Source organism: Carcharhinus amblyrhynchos, chromosome 7 (assembly GCF_965287045.1).
Source record: "Carcharhinus amblyrhynchos chromosome 7, sCarAmb.v2.hapA, whole genome shotgun sequence".
NCBI lineage: Eukaryota > Metazoa > Chordata > Chondrichthyes > Carcharhiniformes > Carcharhinidae > Carcharhinus > Carcharhinus amblyrhynchos.
In genome coordinates, this window is record NC_137330.1 from 49,585,320 (window position 1) to 49,610,315 (window position 24,996).

General features: G+C 38.9%; 1 protein-coding gene and 2 non-coding genes across 4 annotated transcripts in view; all 3 read right to left on the reverse strand.

Annotated features, from left to right (window-relative positions):
- Nucleotides 1-5,388: 5,388 nt before the first annotated feature.
- trnaa-agc (transfer RNA alanine (anticodon AGC)) lies at nucleotides 5,389-5,461 on the reverse strand. Its single transcript has one exon. It is a non-coding gene; the product is annotated as a tRNA-Ala (tRNA).
- Nucleotides 5,462-5,744: 283 nt separating this feature from the next.
- On the reverse strand, nucleotides 5,745-5,830 carry trnay-gua (transfer RNA tyrosine (anticodon GUA)). The gene is given in 2 exon segments: nucleotides 5,745-5,780; nucleotides 5,794-5,830. It is a non-coding gene; the product is annotated as a tRNA-Tyr (tRNA).
- Nucleotides 5,831-9,217: 3,387 nt separating this feature from the next.
- The window catches only part of tmem214 (transmembrane protein 214), a 47,657-nt gene continuing 31,878 nt past the window's right edge, over nucleotides 9,218-24,996 (reverse strand). The window contains exons 11-17 of one of the 2 annotated variants that reach the window (XM_080192257.1): nucleotides 23,098-23,146; nucleotides 20,896-21,012; nucleotides 19,727-19,844; nucleotides 16,389-16,485; nucleotides 14,796-14,964; nucleotides 13,848-13,999; nucleotides 9,218-11,775 (exon numbers count right to left, since the gene is read on the reverse strand). In XM_080192257.1, coding sequence (XP_080048383.1) covers nucleotides 11,649-11,775; nucleotides 13,848-13,999; nucleotides 14,796-14,964; nucleotides 16,389-16,485; nucleotides 19,727-19,844; nucleotides 20,896-21,012; nucleotides 23,098-23,146 — 829 coding nt within the window. In that variant the 3' untranslated portion in view covers nucleotides 9,218-11,648. The remainder of the gene's footprint in view (nucleotides 11,776-13,847; nucleotides 14,000-14,795; nucleotides 14,965-16,388; nucleotides 16,486-19,726; nucleotides 19,845-20,895; nucleotides 21,013-23,097; nucleotides 23,147-24,996) is intronic. The other variant, XM_080192258.1, reaches the window with a different exon arrangement.

Consider the following 24,996-nt stretch of genomic DNA (forward strand, 5'->3'; position numbering starts at 1 on the left):
TGGGCAATCTTCAAGCTTTTGTTCCCTCATAACATTCAAACTGAGATCAAGCTTCATCCACATTCCATGCAGTCAATGATGACATTAGTTCTTTACTCTGCTTATAGTAGAGGTCTATTTAAGTGTCATTTATTTTGGCTAACTTTTCTTAGTGAGCTGCACACACCAGCCCCAACCTTCAACTAAAAAACTCTCCCAGCAAACACACAGATAAATTGAAATAGACGAACCTTCTTAAGCTCCACCCATCTCCATGGTGACTTACCATACTCCAAACTTTAGGTCAACTGTTCATGATTTACAATTTCTTCTTTGATCTAATGAAGTAAATAGGTTTTTCCACCTTTTCGGGTCCACTGGATGCTCTAAAATAATTTAGATTCAACTCCCTAAAAACATCTCTTTGGCCTGCTCTTGTGCTTCCAAGCATTTCAGACATCATCGGCCAGATTCTTCAATCTCGCCTGCAGCTGGTATTCTCTGGTCCCACAGCAGTGAACAGAGATTTGGTTGAATCCCAAATTCTCCATTCTCATCAGCAGCAATGGCAGCGGATGTGAATAGTTGGAGAATTCTGGCCCACGTCTCCAGCTCTTTAGTTAAGTAATCCCATCTGCTGTTCCATAGCTCTTACCTTTCTAGCTGTTGATCCTTTATGACCCCAATCTACAATGTAATCAGCTCCAAGCTTGCTTTAGTTGCGTTTGTCATGTTTCCCACAGTTAAATTTTAATTTCTAAAACTAAAATTCCATGAATCATTAATTAAGTATTTGCACCAACACTTCTGCCCTTTCCATACACAATTAAAGAACAGTGGAGAGCTATATTGGAGTTTGCAACATGAGGGGACTATTCTGCTTAGACAGTGAAATTCTCATTCCAAGCCCCCACTCATCATTGTATGAGATAAGTGGCCATATGAGGTTGAGGTCAGCAATGAATACCATTGCTTAGCCACTGAACATAAAATCTAGGCCATTCTCGAGAAATGTTCAGGCCTTAGGGAAAGGACAGGGGAGTGGGATTAACTGAGTTGGTTTCGCAGAGAGTCAGTACCGACATGATGAACAGAATGGACTCCTTCTCATGCTATAATGTGAGATTTTATGAATACAAGAACATTTTCTACAGACTATTATCCAATGCCTGATTAACACTGGTGTCACAGAATGGCAAATCTGTCAAAATTGCAAGCCGAGAAGTTTGAGGGAAGTTTGTTTGTGAAAACAATGATGAAATAAACAGTTTTGAAGAAGACTTGAAAGTCAGGATGATGAGCATCCGACTGTATGTAATTGGTAAGGAAAGGATTTCCTGAAGCATGGTACATTGGGGAGACCATGCAGACGTTACAACAATAAATGAATGGACACCGCTCGACAATCAACAGGCAGGAGTGCTACCTTCCTGTCAGGGAACTGTTCAGCAGTTAAGGGCATTCAGCCTCTGACCTTCGGGTAAGGGTTCTCCAAGGCAGCCTGCACAACACACAATGCAGAATCGCCGAGCAGAAACTGATAGCCAAGTTCCGCACACACGAGGACAGCTTCAACCAGGATCTTGGGTTCATGTCACACATTTCTTATGTTCTTATCTGTAACCCCCACGACTTGCCTGGGCTTGCAAAATCTCACTAACTGTCCTAGTTGGAGACAATTCACAATTCTTTAACCTGTGAATCATAGAACCCTACAATGCAGAAAGAGGCCCTTTGGCCCATCGAGTCTGCACCGAACACAATCCCACCCAGGCCCCTACCCCCATAACCCTACATATACCCACTAATCCCTCTACACACTAAGGGGCAATTTCTTAGCCTGGCCAATCAACCTAACCCACACATCTTTGGACTGTGGGAGGAAGCCGGAGTACCCAGAGGAAACTCACGCAGACACGAGAAGAATGTGCAAAGTCCACACAGACAGTGACCCGAGCCGGGAATCGAACCCAGGACCTCTGTGCTTAACTCTCTCCCCATTCACATTGTCTGTATCTGTGAAGACTTGATTACCTGTTAAGACTTGCATCCCAACCATTATCTTGTAATTGAGTTTGTGTCGATATATTGTTGGGACGTCTCGTTGAAGTTGTACAAGACAGTGATAAGGCCACACTTGGAATACTTTTGCAATTCTGGTCACCCTATTATAGAAAGGGTATTATTAAATTAGAAAGAGTGCAGGAAAGATTTACTAGGATGCTACCAAGACTTGATGAATTGAGTTATAAGGAGAGGCTGAATAGACTGCGACTTTTTTCTCTGGAACGTAGGAGGCTGGGGGGGATGACCTTATAGAGGTCTATAAAATAATGAGGGGCATAGACAAGGTAGATAGTCAATATCTTTTCCCAAAGGTAAGGGACTCTAAAACTAGAGGGCATAGGTTTAAGGTGAGAGGGGAAAAATACAAAAGTGTCCAGAGGGGCAATTTTTTCACACTGAGAGTGGTAAGCGTCTGGAACAAGCTGCTAGAGGTAGTAGTAGAGGCAGATACAATTTTATCTTTTAAAAAGCATTTAGATAGTTACATGCGTACAATGGGTATAGAGGGATATGGCCAAATGCGAGTAATTAGGATTGGCCTAAGGGTTTTAAAAACAAGGGTGGCATGGACAAGTTGGGCCGAAGGGCCTGTTTCCATGCTGTAAACCTCTATGAGTCTATATGCCCTGTTTGTGAAACAAATCCTGCACTCACCTGATGAAGGGGCAATGCTCCAAAAGCTCGTGCTACCAAATAAACTTATTGGACTTTAACCTGGTGTGTGAGACTATTTACGGTAAGGAATGTGAAGAGGGTTGTGACTGATCAAACAGTTCTGACACATGCTTGCCCAGTTGAATGGAAAATGTCAAGGAGGTGACTGGGGCAATTCTCTTTTATTTGCTTACTAGGATTTAGTTTCATGGTTATCCTCAAACAAAAAGGCAAGACAAATTCAGGTCAGAGAGAAAGAACTGAATCCCTCAGTTGGAAAAAATAGAAAGGACAAAAAGGGTCATGAACAAACTTGTAAAAACTAAGACATATTAAGAACTGAAACTGCCTGAGTAATCTTGTAAACTGTATGAAAACTATTTTAGTTATTGGAACACAAATGATTAGTTAAGCCAAAATGAGAAGATGATCTTCAAAGGTGAAGTTGGCTGTTGATAGCAATCTGCCGCAGGGGTCTCAGAGAGAAAGCAAAACATCAAAGAGGAAGTCAGATAAGTGATACCAGGAAACTCAATCTATACCCACATCAAGGGGTAGCCTACATAGCTAAGTGGTTAAATTGTCAATGACAAATTTAACACAAATTGCGAATCTGCTTGCAGCCAAATATTAAGTGCCTTGGTGTCAAATTTTAATTTATAATACACCTTTAAAGTGCCATGGAACATTATTGAAATCTCAAATAAAAACAGAAAATGTTGGAAATACTCAGCAGGTCAGACGGAATCTGTGAGGAGAGAAAGAGAGAGAGTAAAATTAACATTTCTGATTGATTATTTTTTATCAGAAGTTTGTGATTTTGCTTCTTTCTTCACAGATGCTATGTGTTCCAGAATCTTCTGTATTTATATGCTATATAAATATAAGTTGCTTTGTTTTCCTTGATTTGATCTTTAAGGCAAAATTTTCCCTATGAGCTCCAGAACCCTCCTGTCAGGCCCTGTGCTATGTGGGGGAATGTCATCTGTGATATTCCTCCAGGCGGCCTGTTATCTCTGCCAAGGACATGATTCTATCATGAAGCCCTGGCATAGGACATTCCTGAAACCAGATAAGATTGGATCTCATGTCCATATCTAAACCAGTCATCTGGGTAAAGGTTAAACATGTTTTAGCAAGTGAAAGGCCAGAAGCTGACTAACTTCATGGTGCTCAAACTGAAATGCGAGGAATCTACCTTGAGTATTACTCCCTTGCAAATTGAACAGCTAAAAGGTGATTGTACGTTACCATTCACCAGCCTCTAGAAATAAAGTATATAAATGGGCTTTCTCAAGAGGGGTGAAAAATAACTTTGGATAGAGGATCTATACTTCTTGAACTGAATCTATGCTGGCTTTGGACTAATACTTGGGTAAAGAAGACCAGAGTGGGAGAGCCTGCCACCTTCAACTCCAGTGATCAGCACCATGCTTCTTCCACCCATCTGTCAGATCCAGGACCAGTGAACTGCTCTGAAAGGGCTGCTGTTTATGGAGAACAGCAATTCCCTGCCTACTTCTGATCTGGGACCAGTAAACTGTTGTGTTGTATGTCTTTTCTGCATGTTTAGCTTATGAAGCGTTTCTAGACTTTTGTTTCTTGGTGAATTCATTTGAAACAAGCCCTTTATCGCATAAACTGTGACTCCTGGACTAAATTTTACTCCCCCCCTCCCAAGCCTAAATGCCCCTTCCCCACCCCACTAAGAAAAATCCTCCCCAACCTAATCCTCTGCTCACTAACCCTACCCCAAACCACTGTTTATTACCCTCCTGTCCCAATTCCCTGCCCACTGTCTACTTTTGAATGGACCGACCTTTCTCTACATCCTAGCTGTGACCACCACCCCCCCGCCCATGTAATCTATGAATGGTATATTTTGTTTGTATAGCGCAAGAAATAATGTTTTTCACTGTATCCCTCCAATACATGTGACAATAATAAATCAAATCGAAGTACCCTCTGCCCCAATCTCCTGTCCACCATCCCCCAATGTTAACCTACCTAGAATTATAGACCGCCACAGAATTATCATGGGCGAAGGTTCGACAACGTAAATCGTCGTTGACCTCAGGTGGGAATTTTTGGGCAAGACTATAAAATCCTGTCATAGAGTTACAGAGATTTATAGCATGGAAATAGGCCCTTTGGCCCAACTTGTCCATGCCATCCTTTTTTTTAACCACCGATTGTTCACTGTCCAGTATCTCCCAACTCAACCCCCACACTAAACCTCACTCCAATCCCTTACCCACCACACACTAACACCCCCACTCTAATCCCCAGTTTGCTCTCTACCTCCTCACCAACCCCTCATCATTCTCTTCCAACCTCGCATCTCTCCCCAACTCTTCACTCTTTTCCTCAGAACCCCACATTCTCTCCCACCTATGCTGCCTATTTATTTCTTCATCAGCCATTCCAAGCGGAGACTGGCTTTTGGTAAAACTGGTAGTTAATTGGTGGAGGGGCTGGTGTTGGAAAATCATTGTGTCCCATTCCAGGGGCATTGACAACCCTGCTTGATTTCCCATGCTTGATTTCCCATGTTCCTGGGCCATTTAGGCTATCAACACATCCCAAAATTGAGAGCATATCATCCAATACTTTCCAATTGAAAGTGATATTAATTGTATTGGACGGCATCGATAGAAAGAAAATGAATGCTCTCTGCGGAAGAAAAACTGGAGGATGCGGGCATCGATCCCGCTACCTCTCGCATGCTAAGCGAGCGCTCTACCATTTGAGCTAATCCCCCACACACTCATGAAAGGACGAAAATGGCTGAAGAATGCATACCAGCCGCAATGACTTCCTCAGGGTGAACATTGGGAGGCGCTGCCTCGGCATCCGCATTCGCAGCTATTCCACGAGTCCGAAAGAGTGGCGGAGCCGTTTCATTATGGCGTCCTTCATCCCGGCCCCAATCTGATTGTTCGGCGACAGCAGTGAGGTTCTACTCCCATGGCTAATTGATTCTCCTTCCACGCTTGCCCGTGTCGCTATCAAGAAGTTGGGAGAAATTTTTTTTAAAAAAATTGTCCTTCGAGCCGGAATCGAACCAGCGACCTAAGGATCGCCACGGAATAGCTACAGTCCTCCGCTCTACCAGCTGAGCTATCGAAGGCGCTGGTGAGTGGTTTCCCCTCGCGCCCTGATGTGTGCACGGAGCGGACGAGTCATCACTGTTAGCACCATTCATATTTTATCAACGAGCCTGGACGCAGGCGCAGTAAACCCTTTCACTGCGCGCGCTATGTGCTGAGCAAGTGTTGCAATTTTGAGATGTGCCCAGAGTCCATTGAACATTCTGCAAATGGACGGGGAAATTGTTGCCGTTTGAAAGTTAGAGTTCTGGTCGGTGGTCATGGACAGTGGTGGGGGTAGGGGGAAGGGAATGACTGAAAGGTGTGAACTGCAACACCTGATCCATGTGGAAGGCCCAGGAGGGTCACTGCAGATCCAGCAGCAATTGCTTAGCTCAAGTGTCAGGTAGCAATGTAACTAAGAGTTTTGGAGAAGGAAGAGGAATAGCCTATGGTCAGATTTCCCATTAGAGCAACAGGGTGCACAATGGATTAGGACAAGAAACACTGCAGCAAGAAATAGTTAGGCTGGGGTCCTGCTCATTTATATATATATATATATAAAAGAGCAGTCAGCCTAATACCATTCCCTGGGGAAACAGCATTGTGTACCTTCCCAGGTCTGATAAACATTCTTTCATCTCTGCTTTCTGTCCCTTAGCCAATTTTTATTCATTCTCCCTTCAGTCAAGTAGGCTTTAATTTTGCTAACAAATCTATAATGCGATATTTTTTAAAACTTCTTTTGAAAGTGCAAGCCACACTACTCTAGCCTACTCCATAAAATAACGGAATTAAATTGATCAAATTCATTCTGACTTGCAGGAAATCCGATTTTAATAGGATAAGACAGAATCTGGCCGAAGTGGACTGGGATTAGCCGCTTGCAGAAAAATTAGTGAGAATCATTTAAAAAAGGAAATAGAGAAAGCCAACATGTTCCCATAAAGATACAAGGTGAGACCAAAATTCTCTTGGACTTTAGCCTAGTGTTGTGAGACTCCTTACTATGACAGTGTGCGCCATTGTGCCATGTGCTCATGGCTTCATCCTGTTAGTCTGATATACCACATTCTATGTAATATCCTTCATTATCCATATGGAGGTGCTAGTTGTGATTACAATTATTATAACAAACTATAATTGATATTCCAAACCAATTGCTATATTTGGTCTTTTCTGTATGTGGAAAAATGATTATATACTGTTCCAATCCTTGAAGGTTTGAGGCACTGTTTGTAAAAATGGGGTATAATCTACAAAAATACTTTAAAAATACTCTCCCTCTTTAATCACAATACACTCCTCTATCAGGTACACATTACTCCACCAAACCTTTGCTACTTCATCCTCAAAATCATTGTCTTTGTTCTTTAACTGTGTAACTAACCCTCCAAAATCCTTACATCCTACTGTTATGAAATAGTTCATTCGGTCAATTGTGAGCAATTCCCATCCATGATGTTTTGCTACTTGGAGTCAGCGCTACAACCATTGCACCTATACCAAGACATTTGTATTAACTGACCACATATCACTCAATTTATTCCTTTCCTCTACTGTATTCAGCAATAGTGAACCAACTACCACCTCTGCTTCATGTTCAGTTTAGCAGATCCACTAATGAAATGAGGCCCTTTCTGTTGATTTTTTTTTAGCCAGCAGTGTAAATCCATTCCCAGCAATGAATTATTTCTGGCTGATGAAACAAGTACTGTCTTTACTTCCTTTCAAGAAGGACTGAAGGCGTCATCAAAATCAAGCCTTGAAATATATGCATCAGCATAGACCTTATAGAAAGTTGGATGATATCTTAAGGGAAAAGCCTCTCTTGAAATTAAGGTGACCTTGTGCTGTGATGGAATGTGTTTATTTTTAATACACATAGCCAAGTCTCACACACGAGGACAGCCTCAGCTGAGATCTTGGGTTCATGTCACACTATTTGCAATGCCCCACAACTTGCTTGAGCTTGCAAAATCTGGTTGGAAACAATACACGGCTCTTTAACCTGTACTTGGCCCTCCCTTCACTCACATTGTCTGTACCTTAAAGATTCGCATTCCAACTATTGTAAACTGAGTTTACGTCTGTATGTGTCCTGTTTGTGAATACAACTCCTCATGCATCTGAAGAACGAGCCTGAGACTCAAAAAAGTTGGTGCTGCCAAATAAACCTGTTGGACTTTAACCTGGTGTTGGGGAGACTTCTTACTATTTTTATATTGCTATGGTTGTATATATTCTTCATAGATAAGGAAAGGGTGTGTGTGTGTTTGTGGGGCGGGGGGGGGGGAAAAGAGGCAGCAGCAGGGTTAATCAAAGTAGAGGTTTTTTTAAAGTCAAATTGTCTCCAGTCTAAGGAATGAAAGGTTATAAAGACATTAATCTTTTCTGGATTTTTCAGTTAATTTATAAGGGTTGTTGCCAGAAAGGTAGTTTATGTAAATCATTTTTGGGGGTTATTTTGTAAGATCTTGTATATCCTTTATCTTGTGTTTAAGTTTTATCTTTTCTTTAATGAACACATTCTTCAAATTTTAAAATATCACTAGAGTTACATGCTTTGAGTGCAATAATTAGCCCTCCAGATTTTTACAATCCAAAAGAGTGACTAGAATCAGCCAAAATGGATTTCAATCTGAGGTCCAGCCTGCTCAGTGTTATCAGCTATGGTTCTAACATTGCAGAGACTCCTAACAATTGCTATATTGGAGGTGGGCAACCTGCAGCCTATGAGCATTCAGAAACATTTTGTTGCTTAAGTCTGCTGGTATTCATTCATATACTGATGAGTATGTAAAGCAAAAATAAGTGTGCACTAATTGCACATGGAAAGCCATGTCCTCCCACCACAAATGTTTTTGTTTTTAAACCACTTGAAGTTTATGAATAATTAAACATTTGTAAAATAGTTTGTGATACAATGTATTCTTTGTTATTAGTGGTTCATGTTTAGTGAACATGCCTGATTTCAATCTTACAGCCCAGTGAGATGAAGGCCACTCATGCAGCTCACTCAAGCCTAGGTTGCCTCACACCATGTTAGATCTATCAGCAATTTTTTTAATGTATGCCTTTATGGGATGTGAATGTCATTTACTAAAACTGAGCCAGATGTGTTACGACAATTGATAGTTTCATAGTTACCATTACTGAGAATAGTTTTTAATTCAAGACCAAATTCAAATTGCATCACCTGCTATATGGAATTTCAACCCATGTCCCCAGAGCAGGAGCTTGGGCTACTACTAAGGCACTGTCCACTCCTCTGTTCAATGACAATGGAATTTATTCCACGTGCCCAAGCACGAAGAATAAATTGCCTAGATGTACAGTAACCTGCAACAAAATGAAATATTGGTACAAAGTGAAAAAGCCAGACATGAGATTTACAAGCAAAAAAGACAACATTGATTAAATAGCCTTTTTATTGTCACCAGAAATAAATTCATGATTGAAATTTACATTGAAACTACTAATGTTCTGTAGCAGGATTAACATGTATTTGGCCAATCTGCATAATCTTCACCACTCATCACACTGGTCCCATAATCAATATGTACATAGAATTTTCTGGGTTAAATTTATCCTTTAATAAATTAGGGAGTTAACAAGGTAACAGTATTTCACTTAAAATTATAAGTCGTCAAATGAAGGCAGGTGATGGGCAAAATGACGAGTACACTAAAACTGGATTGCAAACAACAAAATTTGCTTTCAGTATTTTGGTTGGAAGAGAAAGCAGAAGGAAAACTGCAATGACTGGGAAATAACCTTGCTTTTATATAACTGCCAACTTAAAGTAAAGTAAACCATAAACTATATTTCAAACTTTGATACATCTATTCCATTTAGTTAAACAGTACAAACGTTGACTACACTTTCATAAAGACTGATGCAATCTTCAGCACACTTTTTACCAAATATAATCCTCCTGTCCTTTCCAATGATTTATGTAGATCATTTGGAAGAATATTTGTTGTTGCAATACTGAGACTAGTTGTCAATGGAAAATTCTAATGGAAGAATTCTAATAAAAAAGGGAGCAAAAACATTTCTGCAAGTACCTTCACATCACTTTGGTCTCCTTTTGACAAATGTTCATAAAGCATTTGGAAAAAATAATGCATGCTTTTGATTAAAGTCTAGATGTGCTTTGCGTGTATTTTATTAACACACTATCTGAAAAGGTTTGCTCGATTAAGATAGCAAGCACTCTTCCAAAAAAAATCAACTGCCAATAACATGACTCTTCAAAGATCAGGGTGCAGTTGGAGCAATTTCCTTTAAATAATGCAATCATGCAGCTGAGAGAACTGGGTAGACCTAGCAAGAATCTGGAACACTTAAAGTTATGATACAATCATGCAGACCCTACAATCATGCTTCAAATAATTGCACACATTACCTAACATCAATGTCAACAGGCATACACAATATATTTCATCCAAAAACTGAGTCACAATATAAAACTTATTTTCTTGACACAATGTTCATTTTATTAATATAAATTGTCTTCAATATTCCAGATATAAATGCAGCAGCAATAATCTGAGTATCCCTCATACACGCAGATCAAATGTATTCACCTGGGCATGTAAGTAATTTGAATGCCATACAAAAATTGTCTCAACATGCAAGATTATAGAACAAATGGAGATTCTGCAGGTAAAGATTTGTACTTTGTGCAAGTCAATAAATTAAAGCCTGTGAAGCAGTTAGATGCAATAACAGCACTGATATTAGTAGGGCAACTGACAAGATGTCATCTAGAAATTTGTTTTTTTGGTATGTCCAGTCAAGTCAGACAATTATCTTAATTTTTATACTAGATTGATGGTCTGGTAACTGTTACAAACATAAAAAAGGTAGAAACAGCAGCAGGCAGAGGTGCGAGGAGAGGGAATACTTGCTTTACAATACCTCTGCCAGACCATGATGGAGGAAGATTTTAAAAAAAAAGTGTTTAGTGTAACCTAATCATGCCTTCAAAATGGACATTGAGGTGAAGTCATACTGTTATTGTTTCACTACTATTGAAGAATGGAGTTTTAGGCTATTGATAGGAGGATGCAAGTCTGATGTTAAAGATATAATAACCACTAGAGGCAATTAAAAAAATGCTGCATGTACTGTACAATATTCATGAACAGAAGAAATTAGAAATGCTCCATTGCATAGATGACTATATTTTGTCAAATTAAAAATGGTTTCCAGACAAAAGATTGCAACCCATTTCAAATATCATAGCCAAAGTTGAGTACTGTTTAACTAAAAACAAAGGCTAATTCTGATAACATGACAAAATATTTTACATACAACTTTGATAGATGTCATGCAGCACACACTGCTTTAATTACTACAATTGAAAATGAACCACTGCAAGTCTACTAAACACATTTATCAGTTTTTACTGTTGCAGTTACTTAAAAATATACGGTGTCCCATTACATGTTAAGCATACCTGGCTTGTATGACAATGAATTTTTAAAAAATAGTGTAATCTTATTAAACCATGTTGAAATCAAAAGTCAAATTACTGCAGCAAGATATGAACAGCTGTGTTCCTACACCATGTTAAACATTCCTGAACGTTCAATGTTGTAATGTGCAGAAAAGAATGCATAAAGACAATATAGAAGACACCGACAGTTAACATTTAACAATTTTGAAAAAAAAAGTACAAAATACATGCACTTGATAGGTAAAAATTGTCATAACAAAAGCAAAGAATTAAGTGGCATTTATACTTTTAGTTCAAATCAATTTCAAATCCTCTCCACAGCAGGGAACAAGGATAACTCTCCAAGAATGCTCCAACTGAACTGCTACTACCAAAGTGGCATATGTTTCTGTTTAGTGATTGGAAATCACAGAGGAGGCCCAGTTTTTGACAGCTATCGTTGTGTTCTGTAGATAACTCCACGTTATGTGTGTCGTGTTCACAAAATGTGTCTTCATACAGTTCCAGCTGATTTCACCCCTGAAGATTAGCAAAGAGGCAAGATGTTGCATAAACATTAAATATAGAATGTTACAATGTAGACTTTCAACTAGATCAGACTGTGGTTCCAAACTGTAATCCTAATGGAATGCCAACAATTCAAGTTCAGCACCCTAAAAGCATCTCAGTTTAATGGTTAAAACATCTTGAACACAACCAAGAGATGAGATAATATTATTTAAAACAAAATATTGAAAGTACTTCATTGCAATAAGCAATGCTCTTGACAATTAATCACATCTCCAGAGGTTGCAGCACCAACTCCTCAAAACTAAAGAGTGCAACCCACAGCAATTGAGCAATGCAAGTTCTATGGAACAAACACACACCAGGTAAAACAGGAAATGTATGGCTCTACATGCCCTTCATTAAGCAGCAATGCAATCTGGTGACAGATAGTAGTATCCATACCAGTCAGTACAAAATGAGTCATTAAAGAATAGCAAACAAGCAAGTAAGCTGAATTTAACATGTAGCATATTAATATAGTATTGTTGGTGAAGGACTAATCACAAAGCCAAATAGTTGTTAAGAGATATAAGATGACATAGACCATTCTCATAACTGTTAAATTTAAAATTTATTGTTGAGATCAAAGTTGAATTTCATCAATTTATGCCACTTGAGGTTAAGTACACAAACATTTGTAGATTTTGACTTAGTGTACTCAGAGCAAAAGACTATCGTTCAATACCCTGATCCTACACAGGAGACATTAAGGAAATCTCTTTCAAAGGACAGGCAGAAAGAAACAGAATTGTTCCTACCAGGAAAATTTTTAATTAAGATATAAAAGTCTGAAGACATGTACCAACTGACTCAAGAACAGCTTCTTCCCTGCTGTCAGACTTTCGAATGGACCTACCTCGCAATGAGTTGATCTTTCTCTACATCCTAGCTATGACTGTAACACTACATTCTGCACTGTTTCCTCTATGAGAAAACTTAATATGCTTTGTCTGGATAGCACATGAGAAACAATATTTTTCACTGTTTACATGTGTGACAATAAGAAGTAAAAAAGCAAATTCATTTAGGGCTAAATTGCACAATTTTCTAGCAACAGAACAATATTTGAATTTTGAAATCAAAAGAGCACAGGAGGCTGCCATTTGGTCATTAGAGTCTACACCAGCTCTTTCACAGAACAATATACTTAGTCCTACTCCCTCACTCATTCCCTATATCTCTGCAATTTGTTTCTCATCCAACAAGGCAAATTAGATAAATATTTGAAAATGTCTCTTTCACGAAAGAGATTGTGAAATCAAGTTGCCCCCAGCATGGCAAATGTGCATTGAAGCCAGAGCCAGCCAGGCCACTCTGGATTCACTGAGAAAATAACATGTCAACTGCTCCATCATGCCCATTCGCTAAGATAATCACATTCCTCAAGAGCAGGTGTCCATTTTAAGCTCAAAAGAGGATTAGGGAGAGGAGGAAAAGAGAACAATGAATCCAGTAACAAGCATAATGGAAAATCATTTTGCTATCAACACTTGCAATCAAGAAACACCCCAAGATCTAAGAATTAGTCTGTCTCCAAAAGCAAAATAATGTAGATGGTCAGTTTTTAAAAAGGTGATGCAAAAAGGATAACCCTCAGAAGGAACAAGGCACATGGTTTATTAATATCCCTCTCCCATTTGAGGAAAAATGTGATCAGTTAAGCACAAGAAATTTGTTTGTTGCTTGGCAGCCTGTAAAACAAAGCAGCTCAGCAATTCCTATCTATACTTTTATTGCTAGTGCTTTTTAAATCTGCTACTAAAGAGATCAGGAAAGCACATTCAGGAAGCACGCACTAAAGTCAAGGCTGCAGCAGAGTACTATTATTGCACCTCAGTTGTACAATCATTGTGGAACACCAGAAATTTAATTATTCATATCTATTGTATGGCCAACATAACTGTACCCAAGAGAATAGCTAAGATACATCTATGTGCATAACAGCAAGTCAGGTTCGCATCTTATTGCCAACTTAGAAAATTTAGGGTTTAATTGCAAGCAATCCAAATAGGCCGACAAATACAGAGACCCGAGATACTTACTCGCAAGAATTAACAAGCTGTTTCCACCACTGTTTCATAACCATTTTCATATATTCCAAGGCTGGAAATAGGTAATTCTGATGTACAAAGACAAGCAATTCCTTAACATACTCTAAAAACCGCAGCACCACATCTGGGAGATTAGAATGAAGCTGTAAAACAGAAAGTTAATCATGGTACCCAAACAAAATATAAATTAAATCCATGCTTCAGATTTTGTCCTTGTCCCTGTATTTCGAAAGTCTACAAAACAACAGCCAAAAACCAAAGTCATTACTTCCCCCCAAAGGAATATAAAAAAAAGAGAAGCAGTGCAGAATGATTAAGGTACATATGTGGTACTATGGATACATACTAAACAGCTTTGTTCCATACCTGTGCTCATGATCACAGCCCAATACACCAAAAGGAACATGAAACATGCAAGAGACACCTAAGCTACCAGTCCTTTTTTTAAAAAAATGTTGAGTGTTTAAAGAAATACTCAGCCATTAGGACTCAACCTTTTCTTGGTATTTTAAATGTTACATAACTGAGAACCATGATTTAATTGGCACTCTACCTTTAATCCCCAGATAAGATCATTTTGCACAGATTGTTAGTAATCTTACACATCAAAAACTGAGTAATTTATTCTAGAGCAGAGTGAGAGAGAGAATGGAGACTATTGGGTCCTATTTTGCTTCTTAATCTACAGTGTGAAAAAATCATTTAAACAAGACAAGACACCAACATTTCACGTAGAACATTCAAAACAAGGAAAACGAGTGATCTTGTCAATTTACCAGCACAAAAGTTTGAACACAATTCTAGTAAAAACTGGAGAAAAAACCTGTACTAAATCTCATTTTAACTGATTCATTTGGTAGAATCTACAAGCTGTTACAATGCAACATTCCCTCAAAGCCTGCTGCACGTATAGAATTATTGTATAAACACTATACTTACCCACTCAATAAATCTGGGTAGATTTTCAGTGATCCATGCAATATGACTTGACAATATTTCTTTCACATATACAAATAATTCAGTCAGCCTTCTCCAAACCAGTTCAAGGTTCGGTCCAAATATTGTTACAGCCTCTGAGTAGTAATAAGGAGTATTTGTCTCTATCCAACTGCAAAAATAATGAACAGGAGTATAAGGATAGAAACCACGATGTAGTATTAGAATGGAGAAACGAAGTACAGTAAGGGCTGGCAGAGACACAGAACTGGAGTAAGAAATAGCAAGTTATTTGGTGGGGTCAAATAAAGGGATGAACATAAGAACGTAAGAAATAGGAGCAGGAGTAGGCCATCTAGCCCCTCAAGCCTACCCTGCCATTCAATAAGATCATGGCTGATCTGTTGTGTCTCAGTTCCACATGATGGTGAAAAAAGTTAAAATCAGCAATATACCATGTATGTAAACATACAAAATGTGGTAAATAAGTAGGCAGGCTGCAGCCACAGTTGGGCACTTTGGAATATAAAGCAGCAATAAGACAAATGGCAGGACCGTGTGCCAAGTATTTCTGGATAGACTGTATTTAGGGAAAGAAAAGAATTGTGGAATGGCAGTACTCATTCAGAATACTGCAGTGCCAAAGAGCAAAGATGTCCTGGGAGAATATTTGGTTAAAATTAAGGAATACAACTTATTACACTACTAGATATATTCTGGACCACTAACTCATGGGAAAGATGGAGAAAAAAAAAGAGTAGTGGTAATGGGATTTTAATTATCCTAATATAGACTAAGATAGTAATAATGTAAAAGGGCAGAGAAGGTGAGGTTTCTGAAGTTTTCTTAAATCAGTTTGTTACAGAGCAACAAGGATGCATTGCTGGAGCTAGTCCTGGGAAGTGAATTGAGTCAAGCGTATTCAGTGTAGGAAAACATCTTAGGGGATAGCGATCAGCAAATAAGTTTCAAGTTAGGTATTCTAAAGGCAAGGACCACAATCTAGAGTAAAGATATTAGAAGAGGGTTAATTTCAATAGGTTGAGAATGATGTGTCTCAGGTAAATTGTAATAAAAAGTTAGGAGGCAAAACTGAAAAGGAATAATGACCTGCCTTCAAAAAGGAGATTGGTCAGGTAGAAACTAGACTTGTCCTTCCTAGGTGATTGAGGGGCCAGGCCATTTGAAAACAGATTTAATGCAGAAGGTAGGAAAAACTGTTCCTGTTGGCAGAGAGGTCAAGAACCAGAGGGCACCCACTCAAGGCAAATGGCAGAATAACCAAAGGCAGCTTTAGATTGCTGAATATTTCAAGTTCAAGATCAGCAATTTCCAAATAAAAAAACTTCATAGACAGAGAAGCTCAATTGTCTATGTTTAATGTCTGTATGTTATTTAGAACTAGGGAAATTTCAGTTACTGAAGAAAAACTTCTGCAAGATCAAACCATTAAGTGTGGCCAACAGCTAACAAGGACAAGACAAAATAATAGATAATAGAAGTCCAAGTGTACTTGCTCAGTTTTTTTTGTTTGAAGGAACAGCTGAAAAAAGTGGCAAGGACAATCTGGATCAAGCACATCCACTTTGCATTTACCTGTATCCCTGTTTGGAATAATGAGATATTTTATTCCATGCCTGCTGTGAGACAGACATCATTCCGGACTGTCGCAGGACATGAGCAGATGATGATGCTTGGAAGGGAAAAAAAAGTCTTTAAATAGGTCAGTAACAATGGAATTCACATATTTTTCTATTACAGGCATCAGCCATTTCAAACAATTCAGATCATAGTAAGCAAGTAGCTTATGAAAATGTCCCAGTGTTCAGCTTAGAATTCAATTCAATTTCTCAAATGATATTTCTAGCTAGAGTTTCTGTTGTTTAAAATTTCCCAAATAACCAATATGCAGAATACTTTTAGGTAGCTGGCAGAATTGACCAAGATGATCAGAAGAACTGCAATATATAATGACAGCCCCACATGTGTATCTGGGGCCATCAGTTCCCCAAATTTTTAACCATGGAGCCAACTACATGTGGTGTGCCAAAGAGAATGTACGCAAAGCTAATGGCAATTTTTTGTTGATGGAAAGTTGTCACACAATATGACAGACAAATAGTGCCAAATGGGCACACCTTAGAAGGGCAATTAAAACATGCGTTTTTGTTCACTGCTACTCTTCTGATCCCTGGACCCTGCCACCTACCCAAATCTGTTACTAAAGGAAAAATCCTGCAACATCAAGCCATTAAGTGTGGCCAATAGGTGAGTAGCTGTGTCCATTACTGGATGTTCTATAGCCTTACACTGTCACTTCTGCGTATACAGGGAGGAAAATGGACTGTGGGAGGAAACTCCGCAGTGACCCAAGCCAAGAATCAAACCCAAAGGCCATAGCTCCGTGAGGCAGTTATGCCAAAGGCCACCCATAAAGGAAGCTTTCTTTCTGAATTGGAGCCACCAAATTATACACTCCTGCAGTCAAATTTGGAGACTATTTCTGGCAAAGAATGCAGTCATGATTACACAGCTTTCAAACTGTATTTGCCTCAAGTCTGTTAAAAATCTCCATTGCCTTGCCAAACTTTTTTAGTTCATCAAGCAAGCATGTGAGACAATTTGAAGAAGATTTAACTGAATTGTTTGTGGAAAATAACCAGTATTAAAAGCAAGCTATTTAATTTCAAGTCCTCAAGTAAAACTATTTATGGCAATGTGTATCCAATTTGATGCAGCATCATTCATGATGCAGACAAATACTGTTGTTACTCAACATAAAGGCATTCTGCAATCATAAATAAGCTATACATAGTGATACCATCAGATTAAATAAATTGAAAATTAAACTGTACCATTTGAAGTAATTTCAATACATTTAAATTGTATTCTTAATCAATTATCTTAATAGAAGCTTTTAATCTAAAAGCCACAAGATCAACACCATTTCAGTCAGTCTTAAGTGGTATCTAAACCTTTATCTAGGAGCCCCAGCTTTGAATGCTTTTCCATGTTCCATGCTCCTTCAGAAGAAATGTATCAACTCCATACCCAAACCTTTGAAGGCCTCCCATCATTCAGATACTGTTTTGCCTAAAAACTTTGTTCCGACCTTCTTGGGTCAAACAAAAATTTAACCATCCTCCCTGGACATTCAACAGCATTACGTGATCAAGTCTACCACTAGCAGCCATCTAGGGATTATCATTGGCCAGAAACTGAACTAGTAACAGGTCATAGGTTGGGAATTTTTCAGTAACTCACTCCCTAAATCTCTAAAGCCTGTCCACCATCTATAAAGGCACAAGTCTGAAGCGTGACAGCATACTTTCCCAAAAATACACAAGAAGCTCATCATCATCCAGGACAAAGCAACTTGCTTCAATGGCACCCTATTACCTACAACAACCAAAGCTTCTTTTACAAGATGTTCTAAGTCAACTTCTACCTTGTAGGACAATGGCAGCAGATGCATGGCAACACCATCACATGCAAGTTCTCCAAGTCACATGCCATCCTGAACTATGTACCCCGCTTCTTCACTGTCAAAATCATCCTCAAACTCCCTTCACAGCTTACTTCCCACTCAAGTTTTGTATAGTCAATAAACTTGATAAGCCTATGTTTACTCCCCTCATCTAAGTCAATCCTAAATACTGAGACCAAAGCAATGACTTAAGGCACTCTATGTACCTTTTGTCCTGAAAATGGCCTGGATTTGTTACGTTACTCAAGCCATGCTAATATCTTAACCCAATCTCAAGAACCAAAATCTGGTATTACATTTGCTACCTTGCAATCTACAGGAGCTGCTCTAGATCTTCTTGTGGCACTTCAGCATCTTCATTGCTGCAGCCATCTCTAAAGATCCTATGCTGAAGATCATAAGATCCAGGGATTTACCAGGTCTTGATCCCATTAATTCCTCTAGTACTATTTCTTTCATAAAATAACTATTTTATGTTCCTCGCAATGGATCCTGGGTTCCTAGCATTTAAGTAGGTTCTATATGCCTTCAGTGAAGACAGGGAAAATCTTTAAAGTTCAGTCATTAAAAACTTATAATGTTGTCGCCTTTTGAATAAGGGATTCATATTTACCTGTCAAAGTTCATAGTCTGTTTTGGTATTTATTGCCACTTCCATTTTATTTCTTTCCTCAATTGTTTGGACATCCTTTGCTGATTTTGTAAAGCCTCAGTCCTTAATCTCAATACCTTTTTGGGCAATAACCTCTTAAACGCTGTCCTTAACTTCTCTAGATAGCCACACTTCAATTACTTTTCCAGTGCAGATTTAATCTGCAAGGGGACATCGTTTCATTGATTATCCAACATGGTATCTTTTATTCTCCACCATCCAACTTTGGTCATTTCTAATTGGTTTAAAAAACCCAATCCAACTTAACCACATCCCTCTGAAACTTAGTGTAAAATAAACTTTATGATCAGTCGTCTGACGTTTCTCTTCAAGATTATCTAATTTTGTTTCATTACACAATGCAACGTCAAAAAAGCCTGTTCAAATATTATTCTATTAACAGAAATTAGTAGAAATTATGCAAATTTTTCCTTCAATCGAAGCTCTGTACCACTCAAGCCATAAGCAACAATAGTAAATCACCTTAGAGTTTTAAAATATCTAAACATAAAACTATAAAAGCATAGTATAAAACATTGTCTTAAGGCTACAGATGTTTAATTTCTAACAAGTCAGTGCAATATTTCAGTGTTTACTTTTAAATGAACATTTTAAAGACAGTAATAATATCAGAACTCATTTTCCCACATCCTTTATTTAGCAGGAAACATGAACCTTAATGCAATCATTGATTGTCAACAACACAGCATACTGATTTTGCAGCGCATTCCTGCGACCAAAGCATTAAACTTCATCAAAAGTGGTAATATTTAATATTAACATAGATTTACGAACCATTGAAGGATCCATGTGTTCTGATATCGTGCATCACAAAGCCTGCCGCAAAAATTATTAGCACAAATAACAGACGGAACCATGGGAATCCACCACCTTTCAGCTTCTGCAGGAGGTTCTTGAAAATTGAGGAGAGTGTTAATAACCATCACAAAGTTAAAATTAGGGTTCAGAGCAAAAGCCACTACTTATAACAATTTGAACTTTAATGCTGATAATGTTATTGCAAACATCCAGGGTGCTTCACAGAAGCATAATTAAAGAAATATTGACACTGAGCCAAAGGAGGAGATATAGGATGGGTGACCGAAAGGTTGGTCAGAAAAAGTATCTCAAAAAGAGAGACTTAAGAAATGAACGGCAAAACCTGGGGCCCAGACACATGCAGGCACAAAACGACAAAGAAAGGTGAAGTGGAAAAAAGAATTGCACAAGAATCCAGATTTGGAGGAACACAAGTACTGAATGTTAAGGAAGTCAAAGGTGGTTATTCAGATTTGAATGTGAGAATTTTTGAGTTGGTGGATCAGAGGGCACAGTGATGGGTAAACAGGACTCATGACAGTTAAGATAAAGCAATAGTTTCAGATAAAACTCCAGTTTATGAAAGTGAAAAGCATTTGCATAGCTGAATAAATTTATCAGCACACCAAAAAAAGCTTATGCAGATACTGCCAATATTAAAATGGTGGAAGTAAATTACCATTGTGACGTGGGACACAAGGTTAGAAGCTCAGTTTAGAGCCAACTAAAAATGTTAGGATTGCAAACCATCTGGTTCTGGATTAGACAAATGGCCAGGGAACAGAGTTTACAGTAGTAGCCAAAGATGATATCTTCACTCTTCAAGTGTTGGATATCAGACAAGAAGCCTCAATGCGATATTGAAGGCAAGGTAGGAGTTGGGTGTTGTCAGTGCATGTGTAGAACCAGGCACATTAGATGCTGTTGACAAGGGACAGCAAGTAGATGAAAACAGGAGGGGGCATGGGTAGATCCCCAAGTATTCCAGAGGCAAAAAAGATGGAGACAGGAAGAAATGTCATTGCAGGAGCTTTTGAGGTTACAACTGGAAGTATAAACCAGACAAGGACAATCCAACTCAACTGAACAATGGAATAATGCAGCTTTCCCAACTCTGGCAAGCTGCATTACATTTAGCTTCTTACATTGCATGCAGTATTGCAGGAATATATTTCTTGTGAATTTGCGGCACCTTGCCTGCCAGACAGTTCTTCATTTGTAACTTTAAATGAGCGAACAGTTTCTTGCAGAGCTTTCTGCACCTACAATTAAGAAAACTCAATATTAAAAACTAATTTCAGGTTTAAAACTATAGGCTACACAGAAATATACTCATCTAAGTAAAGATTTTACATCCAATACACATTCAAAATGTGTCAAAGCCCATAGATCCAGTCACTTAGAGCCTTATTTTCATACCCAGAGCAAGCAGTGTGTGGGATAGCGTTAGTCCACAAATTTGGAAGCAAACTGCAGGAGCCAATGGGGCAGGCAAAGGCAAGCTAGTTAGAATGCTACCATTGCATGAGACTTCACCATTGTTGTTTCAGCTGTTAGGCCCTCTAGCCCTCATACCTCTCAATCCCCTGGACACCCTCATCCAATTCCTGTGGCCCCTCTTACCCATCCATCTAGTATCCACCATGGACAGACCAAGACATGGAGATGAAAAAAAATCAGCTAACAATCTAATACAGCTCTCACTTTGATGTAGATCTTGAAACTCAGCCAAACAAACATTCATAATATAATAATAGACCATAGTAAAATTAACAAAACTCTACTGAAACTGCTTAACTAGATTTTACTGTTTTATTCTAACTTGTAGCAGATGGCCTATCAAGCAAAGAGACTGAAAAATGTCAGTTCATACAATTTACATGTTATCCACTCTTCAAAAGTATTAGGTCTACTCCATCTATGTGTGATGCCCCACACAGCAGGTTAAGGTCCTTGAAACAGCCAACATGGGATCAATTTGAACTCAGCATTGAGCTTATATTTCATGTGTGAATCACACATTACCCCCTCTGCCTTATCAGCCGAAACTGGATCTGGCTATTTTTAAAAATGGCATCATCTTGATTGTGCAAATCCAGCTCGTTATAATTTCCCCACTTTGATTAGCAATTTTATTTCCACAAACATTTCATAATACACTATTTGGAGTCTTCAATTTTACTTTCAAAAATAGATCATAGATAGACATTATACCAAAAATGAAATGCAACAGGTCACCTTTAGTCACATTTCCCCAATGGTCCAAAAACTCTTACTTCCAAAATGGAATTAGCCTTCCTTTTTGCCCTCTTATAACTTTGATCAGAGGAAGAAAACAGTAATTTTTTACATTGTCACGATAAGAGGTAGATAGTTACAAATGGGAGTTAGTCTGGGGAGACTTGTGGAGGCAGCAGAGGGAAGTGATGGCAGATGGGGACAAAGGTGGTACAAGGCATTAGAACCATTACATACATGGAGGATGAATACCAAAACCAAATGTTTCAGTGTTGTAAATCCATTTTAAGATATATGCATGCTAGAGACATTTAAACATGATTGCAGCCAAGTCTAACCGGTGAAGTGTTCTTAAGAACATAGTTGGTTTAGAACTTGCTTCTAATTTCTCACCAAGGAAGCTTTCTCCGTGCACAGAGCTGGTGAAAAATCTGACCGCACCATTTAAATTCCATGACAGATAGCCTGGATGGGATTACATTCCAAAAGGAGTTTCTCATGCATTAAAAAAATGCAAATACCTTAACTTGCTAGTCATTGATAACTTTGAATTGCAATAAAAATCTGAAAATTGTTACTTGAAAAAAATCACAAGAAAAAACTTCATAAAGGAATTAGATTTTCAGCACATAATTGTAAGTATTTGCAATAAAAACATTTCATTGGGAAAAAAAAGCATAACTGAGAAAACCAGAGGCATAATGGAGCAGTGTCAGAAGATCGCCTGCACAAAACAGCACAACTTCATGCACAATGAAAGATCAGTTGTTCAATTGTTACTGCATAAACACCTGTTATGTACAATTCAACATGATGGCATCTCATCTCAGTCTGAATTTTTCAGAAATTCAGGATAAGCCCAAGTTAATGATTCTGAATTTTGAATATGTCTGAACATCAACCTGCAAGTTCCCTTTTCTAACTGAATTAACTTCCAACTTAAATGGCAAAACGCTGGTTTTCCAATCAAGACAAAAAAAATGATACTACTCCTGGGGAAAGAAATATTTGAAGGCAGAATCTATATTACATGAACAAACAAAGAAAAAATAATGTGCAGATTAAAGCGGCTAGCTGCAACTGAAAATAAATGAAACAAAAAAAAATACCTTGGCTGGCATGTTGTCCCAGGTTTCCAAAAGGTTGTTGAGCAGGAGACTGAAAGAAAAGAGTCAACTGAGAACTGACAGTGCACCATTCACAAGTGTACCTTTGATATTCCAGTTAAAATATTTTATGGCTACAGAAACAAAGGACAGTAAATGTTGCTAATGCTATACTCAGGAAATCAGGATTAGAAAACCTAACCATGGGAAAGTGCAATAAGGCACAGAAAAAAAAATACAAAAATATTGCATAATGAATCAAAAGATGCAGTAGTAGAATCAAATTGCGAACGGGAAGGATTTTTTTTCCAAAAAAAAGAAAAAGAACTTGTAAATCAAAACAGGCTCTCAGTTAAAGCAGTTGACAAGAATTGACTTTATATTTCAGATATGAATAATAGAAATGTTAATTAATGAAAACAATTTGACATCTCATATTGATAATTCCATTGTGAGAAAATATTGAATGTATGAAAGGAAGTGCCCTACCCTACAGTGTGAAGCAAATCACCTACCAAAGTGTCAGAGTGCTTCAGTAATTACTGCCGAAATTCACTCCTTTAAATTGTAAGCCTCTTGCAGCTACTTGCTGATTAAAAAAATTTAACAGAATATCTTCAGGTCAGAGTATGGAACTGTTCCCAAGTAGTACAGCTGGGAACTGCCAACATAATATGTAAACCAAGACACCTAAGGCTATTGAAAATTTGTAGCTGCATTTCAAACTGAAAGAATTAGAACCAGGATTATTCAGTGCTACAACTGAAAGTAGAACATCTCAGAACACTCTGGTTTGAGGATTGAGGGGAGGCAGGAGACAGGCATCCCAAATAATGCTGCAGCAAAAGGTCCAAACATTGCCAGGACTAAGTGTATTCACGGCCGAGGGAAAAGTGGTTGAGAACCATAGTCTGGGCTTCTCAAAAATACACTGGCTCAGTGAAGCACTGCTGCCTCACAGCACCAGGGACTCGGGTTTGATTCCAGCTTAGATCACAAATTGTGCGGAGGGTGTGGAGAGTCTGCAGAAGGATCTAGATAGGCTGGGCGAATGGGCCAGGAAATGGCAAATGGAATTTAATGTTGGCAAGTGTGAGGTGGTCCACTTTGGTAGGAAGAATGGTAGGAAGGACTATTACTTACGTGGCGAAAAACTGCAGCAGGCGACGGTGCAGAGGGACCTCGGGGTCCTTGTGCATGAGTCGCAAAAACCCAGCTTGCAGGTGCAGCAGGTGGTCAGGAAGGCGAATGGGATGCTGGCCTTCATAGCGAGGGGGATTGAATATAAAAGTAGGGAGGTCTTGCTGCAGCTGTATAGGGCATTGGTGAGGCCGCAGCTGGAGTACTGTGTGCAGTTTTGGGCGCCGCACCTGCGCAAGGATATTTTGGCCCTGGAGGGAGTGCAGAGGAGGTTTACTAGGCTGATACCGGAGTTGAGGGGATTGAGCTATGAGGAGAGGCTGAATAAACTAGGCTTGTACTCGTTAGAGTTTAGAAGAATGAGGGGGAGATCTCATTGAGACGTATAAGATGATGAATGGGATGGATAGGATAGAGGTGGAGAGACTCTTCCCGCTCAAAAAAGACAGTAGGACTAGGGGGCACAGCCTCAAGATAAAGGGGAGGCGGTTTAGAACGGAGTTGAGGAGGAACTTCTTCACTCAAAGGGTGGTGAATCTCTGGAATTCTCTGCCCGTTGAAGTGGTGGAGGCTGCCTCGCTAAATATTTTTAAGAAGCGGGTTGATGGGTTCTTGATAAGAGAGGGGATTAAGGGTTATGGGGAGAGGGCGGGAAAGTGGAACTGAGCCACAACAGATCAGCCATGATCTTATTGAATGGCGGGGCAGGCTCGAAGGGCTAGATGGCCTACTCCTGCTCCTATTTCTTATGTTCTTATGTTC